The 18363-nt window shown below is 38.8% G+C and overlaps 1 protein-coding gene and 1 pseudogene across 2 annotated transcripts in view; one reads left to right on the top strand and one right to left on the bottom strand.

Annotated features, from left to right (window-relative positions):
* C2CD6 (C2 calcium dependent domain containing 6) overlaps positions 1 to 18363 on the top strand; it is a 216480-nt gene that overhangs the window by 64937 nt on the left and 133180 nt on the right. Inside the window, 3 exon segments of the mRNA XM_053597422.1 lie at positions 2325 to 2369; positions 3297 to 3365; positions 8573 to 8652. Of these exon segments, the coding sequence (XP_053453397.1) occupies positions 2325 to 2369; positions 3297 to 3365; positions 8573 to 8652 (194 nt within the window).
* Positions 374 to 1598, bottom strand: LOC128590409 (guanine nucleotide-binding protein G(i) subunit alpha-3-like; annotated as a pseudogene). The gene is made up of 2 exons (XR_008381272.1): positions 1552 to 1598; positions 374 to 1426 (listed from the first exon to the last, which is right to left on the bottom strand). The product of XR_008381272.1 is annotated as a guanine nucleotide-binding protein G(i) subunit alpha-3-like (transcript).

Here is an 18363-nt window from a genome sequence, read left to right as displayed (position 1 = left end):
CTGATTGGCAGCTGCCCTGGATGTGTCTGTATTCAAGAAGCTGACTTTATCACATACCACTTTAGCATGTACCTAGTAATGTGGTAATCAGCGTAAATGAGGTTAACCTTCAACTATAAGCTTAAAGAAAAAAGAGAGCTAAGATCTCATTGCAGAACTCAACAATGTAACTACCTTTTAGAAACCTTAATGGTACTTTGAATAGGACAGTAACATAAATTTCATCCAAAAGTTATATTTTTAAGTGTAATCCCCATAACTTGATTTTAAGAATCTTAAATAATTATGGCAACATATTCTGACCAACCAAGAGTTAAAAAACAAAGAGTTCCTCCTAAGAGGACTATTTTCAAGATGATCTGGTCACATCGTATGCATAGTTAAGATTGTTTGTATTTTAATAAAGATTGTTTTGCAAAGAAATAATATTTAGTAAAGTTATTCTCTTGATGAAAAAAATTTTTAAATGACCACTGGTGGTATGTTAAGAAGGGGGAAAATGTAAGCTACATATTGAAGTTCTGGAAAGCAGCATCTCAACTTCACATCTGCATTTGAGATTATGGAATCCAAGTAATGTCTTGATGATCAAATCACACTTTATAGTTGTTCCAATTCCAATGTCTGACTTTAGCATCTTGTGGCAATTAAAAGTTCTCTAATACAGAGGATTGTGCTAAAGACTACTAAGATTCTGCATGCTGCTGCTCTGGTCTCGTTCATGCGTTCAGCTTCCCCATGAGACAGCAAAAGATGTCTGGTTTGAACACTCCAAACTGCAGTAACTTTCATTCACATCCACACTCTTCAATAAAGTCCACATTCCTTTAAGTTGTTTTTAATGATGACATCTGTAACAGCATCAGAAACAAACTGCACATTCTTGGTGTCTGTGGCACAAGTGAAGTGAGTGTAGATCTCCTTGGTATCTTTTCTTGTGTTTAGATCTTCAAACTGGCATTGGATATAAGCCGCTGCTGCTTCATATGTATTGGAACCTGTGTATTCTGGATACCAGATAATGAGAGGACTCCTCTTTTTTTTTCCTCAAAAAGGTCTTTCTTGTTAAAGAATGATTGAATTGTCCAAATGTTGTCAAACTGTATGCTTTCATGCATACAGTTCGTTTCCTCATCCTCAGCCAGAACAATGTCAGAATCTCTGAGGGCCACACAGAAGATAATTCCTGTCACTCCCTCAAAACAGTGAATCCACTTTTTTCGTGCTGATCTTTGGCCCTGCATCAAACTTCTTGAAGTATAGGTCTTTGAAGGTAAAATGTGTTTCCACAATTCCTGTTGTCTTCACTCTTGTCCAAAGTACATCTTGCTGAGTTGGAATGTAGTTGGTTTGGGGTATTCTATCCAGATCATTTAGGTAATATGAGGCACAGCTGCTATATAGGTGGGACCTGGAGGTAGTTAGGCTTTTGGAGAAGGATCACCTTCACTTAAGGGAAGCAGTATCCTGAGGTGGTGAGTCAGGTTTCAGGGAAAGCAGAGAAGTGGAAGGATGTTTGTTAATCACAGGATTGGGAGTAGTGGAAAATACTGGGAAGAAGGGGAACCATTGGATGTTGGATTAGTGGAATAACTCATAAAACAGCAGAGATGACCACAGATGGTGACCAAGGATATCAAAGGTTTCCCTACTTTAAAGGATCTCAGTCCCTGAACGATGAGAGAGGTACTCAGTCCTATCAGTAGTCAGCTTATCATGTAAATTTATGCTTAAGTAACCCTTCCAAATGAATGAGAGAGCTGGGCACAGTGTTTCACACCTGTAATCACCTAAGCTCCAGGAGTTCGAGACCAGCCTGAGCAAAAGTGAGACACCCTCCACCCCCCATCTCTACCAAAAATAGAAAAACTAGCTGGGTGTGGTGGCAGATGCCTGTAGTTGCAGCTACTCGGGAGGCTGAGGCCAGGGGATTGCTCAGCCAAAGAGTTTGAGGTTACTATGAGCTATGATGCCATGGTACTCTACCCAGGGCGACAGAGTGACAGAGTGGGAAAAAAAAAAAAAAAAAAAAAAACATGGGTTTAGCAGTTCCTCTATGACTTTTAAAAAGTGAGCTGTAACTAGCAGGAACATTTTTGTTTAAAACATAAACGTAAATATTAACATTTATTTCTGTTACTTGGACTTGGACTTTTAATTTTCTTCTTCTGAACATTCCTTATATGTTTGTATTTTAGTGATTAGATTCATAGGTACATTTGAAAAATTATTATTTGACCTTTTTACTATAATATGGTTTAAATAATATACAGCTAAGTCATGAGTTATTCTATATTTAAGAATTTATTATTACTTTTTTCTAGAAAGGGTGCTTTACTGAAGAATTTCACATGTTGAATAAAAATGCAGTAAGAATTTTACTGAAACTTCTTAAGTCTTATGTACACGTAATATCTTCTAACAGTTCTTGTAACTTTAATACTGTTTGTAGCCCACATCATTTTATTCTTTTTGTTACCCTATCAGTCACTGTTTGAATTAGAAAAGTATTAAATAGAAAGTACAATATTTGCTCACAAAAATCTTCACCCTCACCTTTTTTTTTTTAAGCTACAAACTTACTGCTTAATGGTGATAAGGAAAATCAGAAATCTTTGGACGAGAAAGTAAAATGCCTCTCTGGATGCTTCTTTGACTGCATTGCTTTGGGAACCTCACTTGCTAAATTGAAGAAGTATTGTTTTTTTCTCCTTGGGGAGTTTCTAAAGATTGTTTACAGTTCTTATTCTAATTTCTTTTCAAGTACTTAAAATTATTAGCGTGGTTTATTGACCTTCTATTCAGAGAGACTTTTCCTGCCAATGGCCAAAACAAATGTAAAAAACAGAATGATGTACATTTGAAGTCATTACCTCTCACACATAAGCAACCTGTGGTTCAGAGAAGTGAAATTAGTTGTCTAAGACAAAATTTTGTGTGAAAATGGGAGTGGAGGTGAGAAGAATGTGAGTAAATAATTGTAAAAATATATACATGTATAAGAATATATATGTATATATGTCCGTCTCTCAGTATAATTTTATTAACAATTGTAAGTTGATATTTTCCGTATTTTAATCATATAATATTACTTAACACAGAAGGTTTTAACATTTCAGGAACTCAGTAGATTCTTCTATAGGAGTTCCTTGTTAAATGCTTCTATTTAAAATCAGGAGATTCATACTTTGGTGTTTCTGACTACAAATTTGTGAAGTAAAAATATCACTTGCTATTGTTTCTCCACTAAAATGTCATTCAGATCAAATAATAAAATAAATTTGTCACATGTTTAGTATATTTGCAGGTTGGAGATGGAGTTTACATTCTCCTATGGAAACTTTGGTTATGGATTTTCACATCAGGTTAGTCCCTCTTTTTAGAAAGTATTCCATTGTAGCTCTTTAGTCAGATCATCCTCTTCTGAGCATCTATTTTTTCCAATTTGATAAATTCTTTAAAATAAATATTTTGAAAAGAACCCTGCTCCACCTTCTGACCTTGATGTATGCAGGCTTTCCTTTAGCCTAAAGAAAATGAGACTTTACCATTATGTTGCTGCCCAGCCAGGTTCATCTGCTTGCTGCCAAGAGAAAGCCAATATCCAGAGACAGCAGAGTTTACAGCAAAGAAAGAGTTAATTCCATATAGTGCTATGTGAGGAGAAGGGAGAAATTTCTCAAATCTGCCCCCCTGAGAATTGGCAGGGGTGTCAAGATTTTTAAAGACAATTGGGTGGACACAAAAGATTGGGCAATCAGGGTCTGCTGATTGGCTGGTTTCAGGGCAGAACCATTAGTTCTTTGGTATGGGCTGCTATGTAGGTGGGTCACTTACTGGAATGCAGAACTTTGGATGGAGGTTCCAAGACGAGTTGAGTCAGTTCCTTGATATGGGTGGGCTAGTCACTGGAATGGAGGACCTGGAAGACAGCTCAAAAACTTCTCCAGGGTAAAGAAGAAAACAGAGGCCAACAGTGACTATTATCAAGCAAATGAGGATACAATGGCTGATTATTCTCATTATTTTATTTAAGCCTGCTCCTTCCCAGAGTTCTGGGGCCTGTACTCTAGTTCTAGTTCTAGTTCTAGTTCTCGTTCTCATCAATTTGTAAGAGGGGTTTATTTATTTATACATTTTTAAATAATAATCTTTTATTCAAAATGTCCTGCTTATAAAACTTTCTTTTATTTGTATGTATATACACATATTGATGTAATAAAAACAAAATTATTAATACTTTTATACCTTAATTATTCAAGGGGATTTTTGTGTCTAAAAACATTTATTAAAAATGTTATAATTGATGTTATTCAGATAATATTTTGTACTCCTACCTCATATGGTCTTTTCTTCCATGTTTATTTGAACATCTGGTATTATTTGAATTCTCCCTGATTCAAGAGAGTAATCCTGAGTCCCATACGTAGCAGGAGCAGAGAGTGGACCCCAGATAGCCCTGAGCAGCCCCACCACCTCCACAGTGGTAATTATCATCACACGTTGGGAGGAGCTACAGCTACCCCAGCTGGCTCCAGTCGCCATCACAGCAATCAAGACCCAGCAGCCACCTGCTGCCCCCAAAGCAGGCTGGCACCACTAGCAGGAACACAGGGAGTAGTGGCCCTGGAGGCTTGCAGCAGGGACAAAGTTTTGACAACCAAGGTTTGGGGGATAGTAAAATAGTTCAGTGTAAGAAACAGATAAGGTTTCATCAACAGGAATGACACCAAGGAAGATGTTTTGTACACCAGACTGCCCTAAAGAAGAGTAACTCCAGGAAGTACCTTCAGAGTGTAGGATATGGAGAGACCGTGGAGAAGGGGACGGTGAAGAATGAGGGATCCAAGAATACTACTGAAGGCCAGGCCCAACACCAGCTTTACCCGCAGGGGAAGATTCCCACCTTATTGGGGGGCAACCACAGTATTCCAACCTTTTTGTGCAGGGAGAAGTGATGAAGGGTAATGACAACCAGGGTGCAGGAGAACAAGGTAAACAAGTAAGACAGAATACGTACTGGGGTCATAGACCACGATTCTGCAGTGGCCTTCTTCACTAAAGACAGCCCAGAGAGGACAGCAATGAAGAAGATAAACAGAATCAAGGAGAGGAAACCCAAGGCCAGCAGCTGCCTCAACCGCCAGTACCGCAACTTCAATTATGGACACCAAAACAACGCTAAACCACAAGATGGCAACGAGACAAAAGCAGCTGATCCACCATATGGGAACTAATTGATCAGCTCTGCAGGCTGAGCAGGGTGAGGCTGAGTAAATGCCAGCTTACCATCCCTACAATCATTAGGTTTAGTTGCCCAGCAAGAAGAAATTAATATGAAGTTCCAGCAAGAGGAAATGAACACAAGACTGGAGCTGAAGACTTCAAGTCCTGGCTTTTTGCCTGTTGACCAGATAACTAGAACTGTCTGCATTATCTAAGCAGCATGGGGTTTTTATTATTTTTACCCAAAGACATCATTTTTGGTAATAACAAACTTTTTTTTAAAAAAGACTGATTTTTCTCAATACACCTTTAACATTTTCAAATTGTTTCATATCTGGTCAAGTTGAAATTTTTAAGAATTTCATTTTTAATTTGTAATAAAAGTTTATAATTTTATTTTTTAAAAAAAGTTACACTGCAAGCCCCTGTTGTTAATAAAGGTCTTAAATAATTGTAAAAAAGAGTAAGCCATTGAGAGACTTGACCCTTTTAATTGACTACCATATATCCACATTGCCATGTACAATTTTATGCACTAACCTGTATTATTTTCTTTCATTATGTCCCTAGGCTAGATTCTTAAAAAGATCCAATGAATTATTTTAGAAAAGTTGTACCAATATACATTCTCACCAAGTGTTTGAAAGAACTCTTGATATCACTGGGTATTAATCACTTTTGGGAGGGCATTCAAAAATCCAGTCCCATGTGCCGGGTGAACTGGCTGGCGACCTGTAGAAGACTGAAACTCGACCCACACCTTTCACCATTAACTAAGATAGACTCTCACTGGATTAAAGATTTAAACTTAAGACATGAAACTATAAAAATACTAGAAGAAAGTGTGGGGAAAACTCTTGAAGAAATCCGCCTGGGCGAATATTTTATGAGGAGGACACCCCTGGGCAATTGAAGCAGCATCAAAAATACACTACTGGAACCTGATCAAACTAAAAAGCTTCTGCACAGCCAAGAACGCAGTAAGTAAAGCAAGCAGACAGCCCTCAGAATGGGAGAAGATATTTGCAGGTTATGTCTCCAACAAAGGTTTAATAATCAGAATCCACCGAACTCAAACATATTAGCAAGAAAAGAACAAGTGATCCCATCTCAGGCTGGGCAAGGGACTTGAAGAGAAACTTCTCTGAAGAAGACAGGTTCATGGCCTACAGACATATGAAAAAATGCTCATCATCCTTAATCATCAGAGAAATGCAAATCAAAACTACTTTGAGATATCATCTAACTCCAGTAAGATTAGCCCATATCACAAAATCCCAAAACCAGAGATGTTGGTGTAGATGCGGAGAAAAGGGAACACTTCTACACTGCTGGTGGGAATGCAAACTAATACATTTCTTTTGGAAAGATGTTTGGAGAACACTTAGATATCAAAAATAGACCTGCCATTCGATCCTACAATTCCTCTATTAGGTATATATCCAGAAGACCAAAAATCACATTATAACAAAGATATTTGTACCAGAATGTTTATTGCAGCCCAATTCATAATTGCTAAATCATGGAAGAAGCCCAAGTGCCCATCAACCCATGAATGGATCAATAAATTGTGGTATATGTACACCATAGAATATTATGCAGCCTTAAAGAAAGACAGAGACTTTACCTCTTTCATGTTTACATGGATGGAGCTGGAACATATTCTTCATAGCAAAGTATCTCAGGAATGGAAGAAAAAGTATCCAATGTACTCAGCCCTACTATGAAACTAGTTTATAGCTTTCATATGAAAGCTGTAACCCAATTATAACCTAAGAATACGGGAAAGGGGAAAGGGAGAGGAGGGGGGAGGATGGGTGGAGGGAGGATAATTGGTGGGACCACACCTAAGGGGCATCTTACAAGGGTACATGTGAAACTTACTAAATGTAGAATACAAATGTCTTAACACAATAACTAAGAAAATGCCAGGAAGGCTATGTTAGTATATAAAACCAGTGTATGGCGCCCCATGATTGCATAAATGTACACAGCTATGATTTAATAAAAAAAAAAATCCAGTCCCATTAGTGCTCCTATTATATAGGGGAAATAACCTTTATACTTTGCAGGTAATCTTGCATTTGAGCTTTTGGTACTTTTTTTTTTTTTTTTTTTTTTTTTTACAGTTTTGGGTGTTTTTAAATTGGGAATTGACAGTGAAGACCTGAGTCTTAATAAGTAAGCCAATTGCTATATTAACTAAGAAATTCCTATAGTATGTTTTAAAATTTTGTCTGTAGTATTAAAATGATTTTTAATGCATTTTAAGTCACAAGATGCAGATGAAAGCCACAGGGAGCACACTTAATTTTTTCCTTCTCTGCTTTTATTTTTCCTCCCTTCTCTTCCCTTCCCTTCCCTTTTCCTCCCTCCCTCCCTCCCTTCCTTCCTTTATTTGAGACAAGGTCTCATTCTGTTGCCCTGGCATCATGAGAGCTCACTGCAACCTTAAATTCCTGAACTCAAGTGATCCTTCTGTCTCAGCCTCCCAAGAAGCTAGTACTACAGGCATATGCCACCACACCAGGCTATTTTTTTTCTATTTTTAATAGAAATGGGGTCACTTTCTTGCTTAGGTTGGTCTTGAATTGACATCAAGTGATCCCCAGCTTCTTAAAGTGCTAGGATTACAGGTGTGAGACACTGTGCCCAACCTCTGCTTTGACTTTTTTCTTTTTCTTCTATTTTCTTTATTTCTTATGATGAATTAGGCCTTATGGGGACCCCTAATAATTCACTCTTTTCTGTGATGGTCATGGCTTTTGAGCACCAATTTCAGAAATAGGTTTTGTGTCCAAACCTAAGTACAATATGTAACAATAGTCATTTTTAAGGAGATATATCCTTTTCAGATAAAACTGGGCAAGTATTGTTTTGTGTAAGTAGAATCTACTAAAAACAAACAAAGGTACTGTGTGGAAAAGAATGGTATATGTAATAAAGATTTAGAAACATGATTTTTATGTCTATGAATCTTTGACTGGTGTAGTCCCCTACTCACCTACCATCATACCATAGAAAGAGCACTGCTTTGGGAGCAGATAAAACTAGATTCAAATTCTCTCACCTACTGTGGGACCTTGGACAAATTGCTCATCTTCAATATCATCTGTAAAACAGGCACAGTATCTGCTGTATAGATTTATTGAGAGGATTGACTAAGATTAAAGTTTTAAAAGCTTGACAAATATTTAGTACTCAGTAAATGTTAGTTTTTCTTTCTGCTCTTCCTTTTCTCCTTGTATGTGTCACTTGAGGCCTGTTCCATAGACATGGGTTATTAGTGGCATTAGGGTGAATATTGTAACTAAACAGCATTAAGATATACTTACATATTTTTTAGTTAAAACCTCTTCAGAAAATTATTGAGCCATCCATGTTTATGAGTACTGCACCACCTCCAGAAAGAACAGATCCCACAACGTAAGTATTTTAAGTCTCATTAATATGTTCAGATCATGTGGCATTTAAAAAACTCAATCCACTTGATGGAGCATTTTGGTTATTTTAAGAAGTCCCCAGGACATGGCCAGATTGGGCTAGACTTCCAAGGCGAAAAGAGCAGTGAATTGTTTTGCCTTGTAAGGTGGGAGAAATATTGAATTTCTACGTATAGCCCTTCAGAAAGAGGAGGTGAGGAGCTCTGAAGATAAAAAGTGAGAGGGGAGGGGGGCGGAGCAAGATGGCAGCCGAGTAACAGCTTCCTTGCATCTGGGCACCGTGAGTCTGGGGAGATAGGACTCCAGGCATCTCTGGCTGGTGGGAACTGCCTATCATCACTCCTATGAGGATACAGGGAGTCAGCGAGAGACTTCTGGACCCCAAGAGGAGGACTAAAACAGTGGAAAACCGGCAAGTGGTCGCGTGTGTTCAACCCGTCTAAACCCGCCCACAACTGTAAGTTCAGTAGCAGCGAGACTGCAAACCAGAAAGGCCTTACCTGTGAACTCTTTTGATGTCCTTGGACTTGGCACTGAGTTGAACTGCCTTGGGGAAGGCCTGAGTGGGAGTGCGGAGAACTTTGGCCGTTGTCTAGGGCCCCAGTCTGAGCCGCTGAGCCAGACGGAGCTAATACTGTTTGGTGGTGGGTCACACGGATCCATTGTCAGTGATCTGCCCCGGCAAGCTCCGCCCTCAGGGTCACAGAGCTAGAAACGGGTGGGAGCTGGTAACCCAGCAACCAAGTAGCCTAAGGGTGGGGTCTGAGCCGCCTTGCAGCCCTAACCCTCAGGGGCAGAGTGAGACCGGTTTTGGCACACTGAGTAAGTGGATAGCCACTTCAGCAGCGATTCCAGCGAGAAAGCTGGGAAAGCTTCTGCTCAGCAAGTTTACAAGTTCAAAGTGCCTTTTAAGTGGGCTGAAGAGAGATTTAGGGTGTCTACCTGCTGGGGTTTGAGAAATCAGCAGCCTCCAGTCGTATTGGAACTGTGACTAACATCCCATACCCCAAAAGACCACGTGTTGCCCAGACAATATTCAACAACATATACAAACTGCTTTGTTTTTGGTTGTGTATTTTTTTTCTTTTTTTTTTTGTTTGGTTGGGTTTTTTTGTTTGTTTATTTTGACGTTGTTGATGTTCTTTTGTTTCTTAATTTCAATCTTTTCCATACAGATCCCTTTTTCTTTCTCAATTTTTCTAGTTTAATTATAATTTCCCATTGCTGCCTTTTTTAATAACTACAACTTCATTTTTGCTAGTGTTTCTACCGCTATCACTTGGTTTTTCACCCAATTTTATCGCCATAAAGTTTTCTGTTTGCTTGTTTTGGTTTGAGTTATAGCATTTTTGTTTTTCCTCTCTACTTGGTGGAGGTGGGGTACTGTGTCTGACCAGGTTAGCAAAGAGCTGCTGACCTCAAGGGAACCACCCAACTGGGCACCCAACCCCCAGAAGGTGGGGTTTTTTAAGGTTGTGTCAAAGTACCCTACTGTACACCTATATTGCCCTGTCTCCCTCTTTCTGTGCCTCTCTTCTTTTTGTCAATATTCCTTATCCCTACCCCCTCTCCTTTCTCTATCTTTCTTTTTTTTCTTATCACTCGGTCCTCCTTTCTTTCATCCCTTTTTTGCTCTTCAACCTTCTCACCTTTCTGGTCCTGTAACCCTTAGTCCACAGGCACGAGAACTTAAAGAGCAAGAGGAAGTGAAAGGAAAATTAGGGCAAGGAAACAGATAAAAGAAATCACTCATGAGGAAGAATCAGCAGAAAACTCCAGGCAACATGAAGAACCAGTCCAGAACAACCCCGCCAAGGGACCATGAGGTAGCTACTGCAGAGGATTCCACCTATACAGAAATGTTAGGAATGACAGAAAGGGAATTTAGAATACACATGTTGAAAACAATGAAAGAAATGATGGAAACAATGAAGGAAACTGCTAATAAAGTGGAAAATAACCAAAAGGAAATCCAAAAACAGAATCAAATCAGAGATGAACGATATGAAGAATATAAAAAGGATATAGCAGAGCTGAAGGAAATGAAACAGTCAATCAGGGAACTTAAAGATGCAATGGAAAGTATCAGCAACAGGTTAGACCATGCAGAAGAAAGAATTTCAGAGGTAGAAGACAAAGTTTTTGAGATAACTCAGATAGTAAAAGAGGCAGAAAAGAAGAGAGAGAAAGCAGAACGTTCACTGTCAGAATTATGGGACTTTATGAAACGTTCCAACATACGAGTTATAGGAATTCCAGAAGGGGAAGAAGAATGCCCCAGAGGAATGGAAGCCATACTAGAGAATATTATAAAAGAAAATTTCCCAAACATCACCAAAGATTCTGACACACTGCTTTCAGAGGGATATCGGACCCCAGGTCGCCTCAACTCTAACCGAGCTTCTCCAAGACACATTGTGATGAACCTATCCAAAGTCAAGACAAAAGAAAAGATTCTGCAAGCTGCCAGGAGTAAGCGCCAGTTGACCTACAGGGGCAAATCCATCAGAGTGACCTCAGACTTCTCTAATGAAACTTTCCAAGCAAGAAGACAATGGTCATCTACCTTTAATCTACTTAAACAGAACAATTTTCAGCCCAGAATTCTGTACCCTGCTAAGCTAAGCTTCAAAATTGATGGAGAAATCAAATCATTTACGGATATACAAACATTGAGGAAATTCACCACAACAAGACCAGCTCTACAGGGAATACTTCAACCTGTTCTGCACACTGACCACCACAATGGATCAGCAGCAAAGTAAGAACTCAGAAATTAAAGGACAGAACCTAACCTCCACACTGATGCAAAAGATAAAACTAAGCAATGGACTCTCACAAAATAAGACGAATAGAATACTACCACACTTATCAATTATCTCCATAAATGTTAATGGTTTGAATTCCCCACTGAAGAGACATAGATTGGCTGACTGGATTAAAAAACACAAGCCATCCATTTGCTGTCTGCAGGAAACACACCTGGCTTCAAAAGACAAATTAAAGCTCCGAGTCAAGGGTTGGAAGACAATTTTTCAGGCAAATGGAATTCAGAAGAAAAGAGGAGTTGCAATCTTATTTTCAGATACATGTGGATTTAAAGCAACTAAAGTCAAAAAAGACAAAGATGGTCACTTTATATTGGTCAAGGGAAAACTACAACAAGAAGACATTTCAATTCTAAATATCTATGCACCAAATTTAAATGCTCCCAGATTCTTGAAACAGACCTTACTCAGTCTGAGCAATATGATATCTGATAATACCATCATAACAGGGGACTTTAACACACCTCTTACAGAGCTGGACAGATCCTCTAAACAGAAATTAAACAAAGATATAAGAGATTTAAATGAGACCCTAGAACAATTATGCTTGATAGACGCATATAGAACACTCCACCCCAAAGATAAAGAATATACATTCTTCTCATCACCCCATGGAACATTCTCCAAAATTGATCATATCCTGGGACACAAAACAAATATCAACAGAATCAAAAGAATTGAAATTTTACCTTGTATCTTTTCAGACCATAAGGCACTAAAGGTGGAACTCAACTCTAACAAAAATGCTCGACCCCATCCAAAGGCATGGAAATTAAACAATCTTCTGTTGAATAACAGATGGGTGCAGGAAGAAATCAAACAGGAAATCACTAACTTCCTTAAGCATAACAACAATGAAGACACAAGCTACCAAAACCTGTGGGATACTGCAAAAGCAGTTTTGAGAGGAAAATTCATCGCTTTAGATGCCTACATTCGAAAAACAGACAGAGAGCACATCAACAATCTCACAAGAGACCTTATGGAATTGGAAAAAGAAGAACAATCTAAGCCTAAACTCAGTAGAAGAAAAGAAATCTCCAAAATCAAATCAGAGATCAATGAAATTGAAAACAAAAGAATCATTCAGAAAATTAATGAAACAAGGAGTTGGTTTTTTGAAAAAATAAATAAAATAGATAAACCATTGGCCAGACTAACTAGAAATAGAAAAGTAAAATCTCTAGTAACCTCAATCAGAAATGATAAAGGGGAAATAACAACTGATCCCACAGAGATACAAGAGATCATCTCTGAATACTACCAGAAACTGTATGCCCAGAAATTTGACAATGTGAAGGAAATGGATCAATATTTGGAATCACACCCTCTCCCTAGACTTGGCCAGGAAGAAATAGACCTCCTGAACAGACCAATTTCAAGCACTGAGATCAAAGAAACAATAAAAAAGCTTCCAACTAAAAAATGCCCTGGTCCAGATGGCTTCACTCCAGAATTCTATCAAACCTTCAAGGAAGAGCTTATTCCTGTACTGCAGAAATTATTCCAAAAAATTGAGGAAGAAGGAATCTTCCCCAACACATTCTATGAAGCAAACATCACCCTGATACCAAAACCAGGAAAAGACCCAAACAAAAAGGAGAATTTCAGACCAATCTCACTCATGAATATAGATGGAAAAATTCTCAACAAAATCCTAGCCAATAGATTACAGCTTATCATCAAAAAAGTCATTCATCATGATCAAGCAGGCTTCATCCCAGGGATGCAAGGCTGGTTCAACATACGCAAGTCCATAAACGTTATCCACCATATTAACAGAGGCAAAAATAAAGATCACATGATCCTCTCAATAGATGCAGAAAAAGCATTTGATAAAATCCAGCATCCTTTTCTAATTAGAACACTGAAGAGTATAGGCATAGGTGGCACATTTCTAAAACTGATCAAAGCTATCTATGACAAACCCACAGCCAATATTTTACTGAATGGAGTAAAACTGAAAGCTTTTCCTCTTAGAACTGGAACCAGACAAGGTTGTCCTCTGTCACCTTTACTATTCAACATAGTGCTGGAAGTTCTAGCCAATACAATTAGGCAAGACAAGGAAATAAAGGGAATCCAAATGGGAGCAGAGGAGGTCAAACTCTCCCTCTTTGCTGACGACATGATCTTATACTTAGAGAACCCCAAAGACTCAACCACAAGACTCCTAGAAGTCATCAAAAAATACAGTAATGTTTCAGGATATAAAATCAATGTCCACAAGTCAGTAGCCTTTGTATACACCAATAACAGTCAAGAGGAGAAGCTAATTAAGGACACAACTCCCTTCACCATAGTTTCAAAGAAAATGAAATACCTAGGAATATACCTAACGAAGGAGGTGAAGGACCTCTATAAAGAAAACTATGAACTCCTCAGAAAGGAAATAGCAGAGGATATTAACAAATGGAAGAACATACCATGCTCATGGCTTGGAAGAATCAACATTGTTAAAATGTCTATACTTCCCAAAGCAATCTACCTATTCAATGCCATTCCTATCAAAGTACCTACATCGTACTTTCAAGATTTGGAAAAAATGATTCTGCGTTTTGTATGGAACCGGAAAAAACCCCGTATAGCTAAGGCAGTTCTTAGTAACAAAAATAAAGCTGGGGGCATCAGCATACCAGATTTTAGTCTGTACTACAAAGCCATAGTGCTCAAGACAGCATGGTACTGGCACAAAAACAGAGACATAGACACTTGGAATCGAATTGAACACCAAGAAATGAAACTAACATCTTACAACCACCTAATCTTCGATAAACCAAACAAGAACTTACCTTGGGGGAAAGACTCCCTATTCAATAAATGGTGTTGGGAGAACTGGATGTCTGCGTGTAAAAGACTGAAACTGGACCCACACCTTTCCCCACTCACAAAAATTGATTCAAGATGGATAAAGGACTTAAATTTAAGGCACGAAACAATAAAAATCCTCAAAGAAAGCATAGGAAAAACACTGGAAGATATTGGCCTGGGGGAAGACTTCATGAAGAAGACTGCCATGGCAATTGCAACAACAACAAAAATAAACAAATGGGACTTCATTAAACTGAAAAGCTTCTGTACAGCTAAGGTGACGATAACCAAAGCAATGAGACAACCCACACAATGGGAAAGGATATTTGCATATTTTCAATCAGACAAAAGCTTGATAAGCAGGATCTATAGAGAACTCAAATTAATCCACATGAAAAAAGCCAACAATCCCTTATATCAATGGGCAAGAGACATGAATAGAACTTTCTCTAAAGACGACAGACGAATGGCTAACAAACACATGAAAAAATGTTCATCATCTCTATATATTAGAGAAATGCAAATCAAAACATCCCTGAGATACCATCTAACCCCAGTGAGAATGGCCCACATCACAAAATCTCAAAACTGCAGATGCTGGCGTGGATGTGGAGAGAAGGGAACACTTTTACACTGCTGGTGGGACTGCAAACTAGTACAACCTTTCTGGAAGGAAGTATGGAGAAACCTCAAAGCACTCAACCTAGACCTCCCATTCGATCCTGCAATCCCATTACTGGGCATCTACCCAGAAGGAAAAAAATCCTTTTATCATAAGGACACTTGTACTAGACTGTTTATTGCAGCTCAATTTACAATCGCCAAAATGTGGAAACAGCCTAAATGCCCACCAACCCAGGAATGGATTAACAAGCTGTGGTATATGTATACCATGGAATACTATTCAGCCACTAAAAAAAATGGAGACTTTACATCCTTCGTATTAACCTGGATGGACGTGGAAGACATTATTCTTAGTAAAGCATCACAAGAATGGAGAAGCATGAATCCTATGTACTCAATCTTGATATGAGGACAATTAATGAGAATTAAGGTTATGGGGGGGTGCAGAAAGAGGGATGGAGGGAGGGGGGTGGGGCCTTGGTGTGTGTCACACTTTATGGGGGCAAGACATGATTGCAAGAGGGACTTTACCTAACAATTGCAATCAGTGTAACTGGCTTATTGTACCCTCAATGAATCCCCAACAATAAAAAAAAAAAAAAAGATTAAAAAAAAAAATTAAAAAAAAAAAAAAAAAAAAAAGTGAGAGGGAATACCAAATTCATGGCTGACAGAGGGAAGGGAAAGGTAACCTGATGAGGAACATGGGCCAGAGAGATACCCCTTTTGGGAAAAAAGGCAAGAGACTTTTTTTTTTCTTTTGCAGTTTTTGGCCAGGGCTGGGTTTGAACCCACCACCTCTGGCATATGGGGCCAGCACCCTACTCCTTTGAGTCACAGGCACTGCCTGGTGAAAGACTTTTAAGATCAGTGTCTGACAGTTGTCAGTTTTCTGCTCTATAGTCTGGAAATATTATCTCTACCTCTGCACCATTCCAGTTGTTACTTCCAAAGAATCAGTAAAAAGTCTGTGGTAAGGGGCTAGTCATGGTGACTCACACATGTAATCCTAGCACACTGGGAGGCCAAGGCAGCTGGATCACCTGAGTTGAAGAATTCGAGACCAGCCTGAGCAAGAGTGAGGCCCTGTCTCTCCTAAAAATAGAAAAACAAACAAAAAATAGCCAGATATTGTGGTGGATGCCTGTAGTCCCAGCTACTTAGGAGGCTGAGGTAAAAGAATCACTTAAGCCCAAGAGTTTGAGGTTGCTGTGAGCTATGACACCACGGCACTCTACCTCAGTGAAATTTCTAGGACTCCACTGATGTGGATGGTGTGAGATGTACCTTTTATGGTAAGGATGAGTTATTGGATGTGGCTTTTCCTACAACAAATGAGATATAACCCTTAGAGGACCACTTTAGATACAGAATGTAACCTATTCCTAATTTGGGTGTGTTACTTTGGCCCATTCATTTACTGAATGACTCCAAAAGCTGCTAGTTTTGAGTGGGACCCAGAATAAGAGAAGGCTCTACAACAGGTCCAGACTGCCACTTAGGCCCTGTGATTCAACAGCTCTAATCTGCCTGACGTATATCAATGGCAGGAGAAATACTGTTTGGAGCCTTTGGAGGTGAATCGCAACGCCAGCCCTTAGGATTTTGGAACAAAACCTTGCTATCCCCCATAGATAACTACTCTGCTTTTGAGAAACAGTTTGGGCTTGCTACTTAGTGGAGACAGAATGCTTAATGATGGGCCACCAAGTTACCATGCAACCTGAGTTGTCCATCATGAACTGGGTGTTACCTGACCTACTAAGCTGTAAAACTGAGCAAGCACAGTAATATATCAAATGTAAATAGTATTATGTGATCAAGCCTGATCTTTCTTTGAATACAGATTTGCCTTTCCTGCACACAGTGCTTCTGCTAAACTATCATCCATGGACTTAAAGAATACTTAATCATTATCATAGTATTTCACACAGCATTTCTTCTGACTAAGGAACTCACTTCATAACCAGGTGAAGCCCATGATCATGGAATTCATTGGTCTCACCATCTTTTCCACCATTCTGAAGCAACTGGGTAGAAGTGTGGAATGGCTTTTTCCAGCTAGGTGGCACTTGGAGAGTTGGGGCAAGGTTGTATATGCTCTGAATTAGTGACCAATATAATGTGCTTTTTCCCTTATAACCAGGGGTCCATAAATCAAGAGGTGGAAATGAGAGTTGCACCACTCAATATTACCTCTAATGATCTACAGGGCATCCGAAAAGTTGCCCATAATGTTGCTATATAGAGAGAAAATAGAATATTGTAGCTAAATGTACCTTTATGTACAAAAATATTCATTACAAAATTTTACAAAATATTCTCTACATTCTCTTTGTAAAATTTTGTAATGATTATTTTATAAATAAAGGTACATGTAGCTACAATTTACCATTTTCCCTACATATGGCAACTTTATGGTGATATTTGGTAATAAAAATTTGTTCCCTTTTCCTGCACCTTTATCTTCTTCTGAACTATAGAGAGAGGTCTTAGTTCCAAAGGGAGGAATGCTTCCAAGAGGAGACACAATGGTTTCACTGAATTGGAAGTTAGGAATGCCACCTTGCCACTTTTGAGTTCCTTATGCTTCTGAATCAACAGGCAGAGATAGGAATTACTGCACTGGCTGGGCAATTGATCCTGACCACCAAGGGGAAATTGAACCACAATGGACCTAAGGGAGAGTGTGTCTGGAATATAGGAAATCCTTTAGGGCAGTGGTTCTCAACCTTCCTAATGCAGTGGCCCTTTAATATAGTTCCTGTGGATTGCGACCCACAGGTTGAGAACTGCTGCTTTAGGGCATCTCTTAAAATTACCATGCCCTGTGATTAAGGTTTAAATGGAAAATTAGAAAAATCTGAGTAAGGCAGATCTTCTCATAGTCTCCAGGGGTCCTCAAACTTTTTAAACAGGGGGCCAGTTCACTGTCCCTCAGACCGTTGGAGGGCCGGACTATAGTTTAAAAAATAAATTATGAACAATTCCTATGCACACTGCACATATCTTATTTAGAATTAAAAATCAAAACAGGAACAAATATAATCACACCACCTCATGTGGCCCATGGGCCACAGTTTGAGGACCCCTGCTAGACACTTAAGGAATGAAGGTTTGGATCATGCCACTAGGTGAGATTAATGCTGAAGGCAAAGGAAATACAGAGTAGGGTGATGGGAGAAGGTAGTTATAAATACGAGCTATGGCCAGTTCCAGAAACAAGGACTATAATTCTGAGTATTTTCTCCTTATTTTGTTATGAATATATTCATGTATCTGTATATACATGCAGAGATTTTTGTTTTCTTCCCTCTCTTATCCCCTTGTGTTAACATAAGATATACTGACTTTATATCATAGTATTTAAGTATTGTTAACTTTACAACATAGTATTTACATTTTGAGATATTAAGGAGAAGAGTAAACAT

The sequence above is a fragment of the Nycticebus coucang genome, chromosome 7 (genome assembly GCF_027406575.1).
Source record: "Nycticebus coucang isolate mNycCou1 chromosome 7, mNycCou1.pri, whole genome shotgun sequence".
In the NCBI taxonomy this organism is placed as follows: Eukaryota; Metazoa; Chordata; class Mammalia; order Primates; family Lorisidae; genus Nycticebus; species Nycticebus coucang.
Note: the sequence above shows the minus strand (reverse complement) of the source record. Positions and strands in the feature narration are given on the sequence as shown.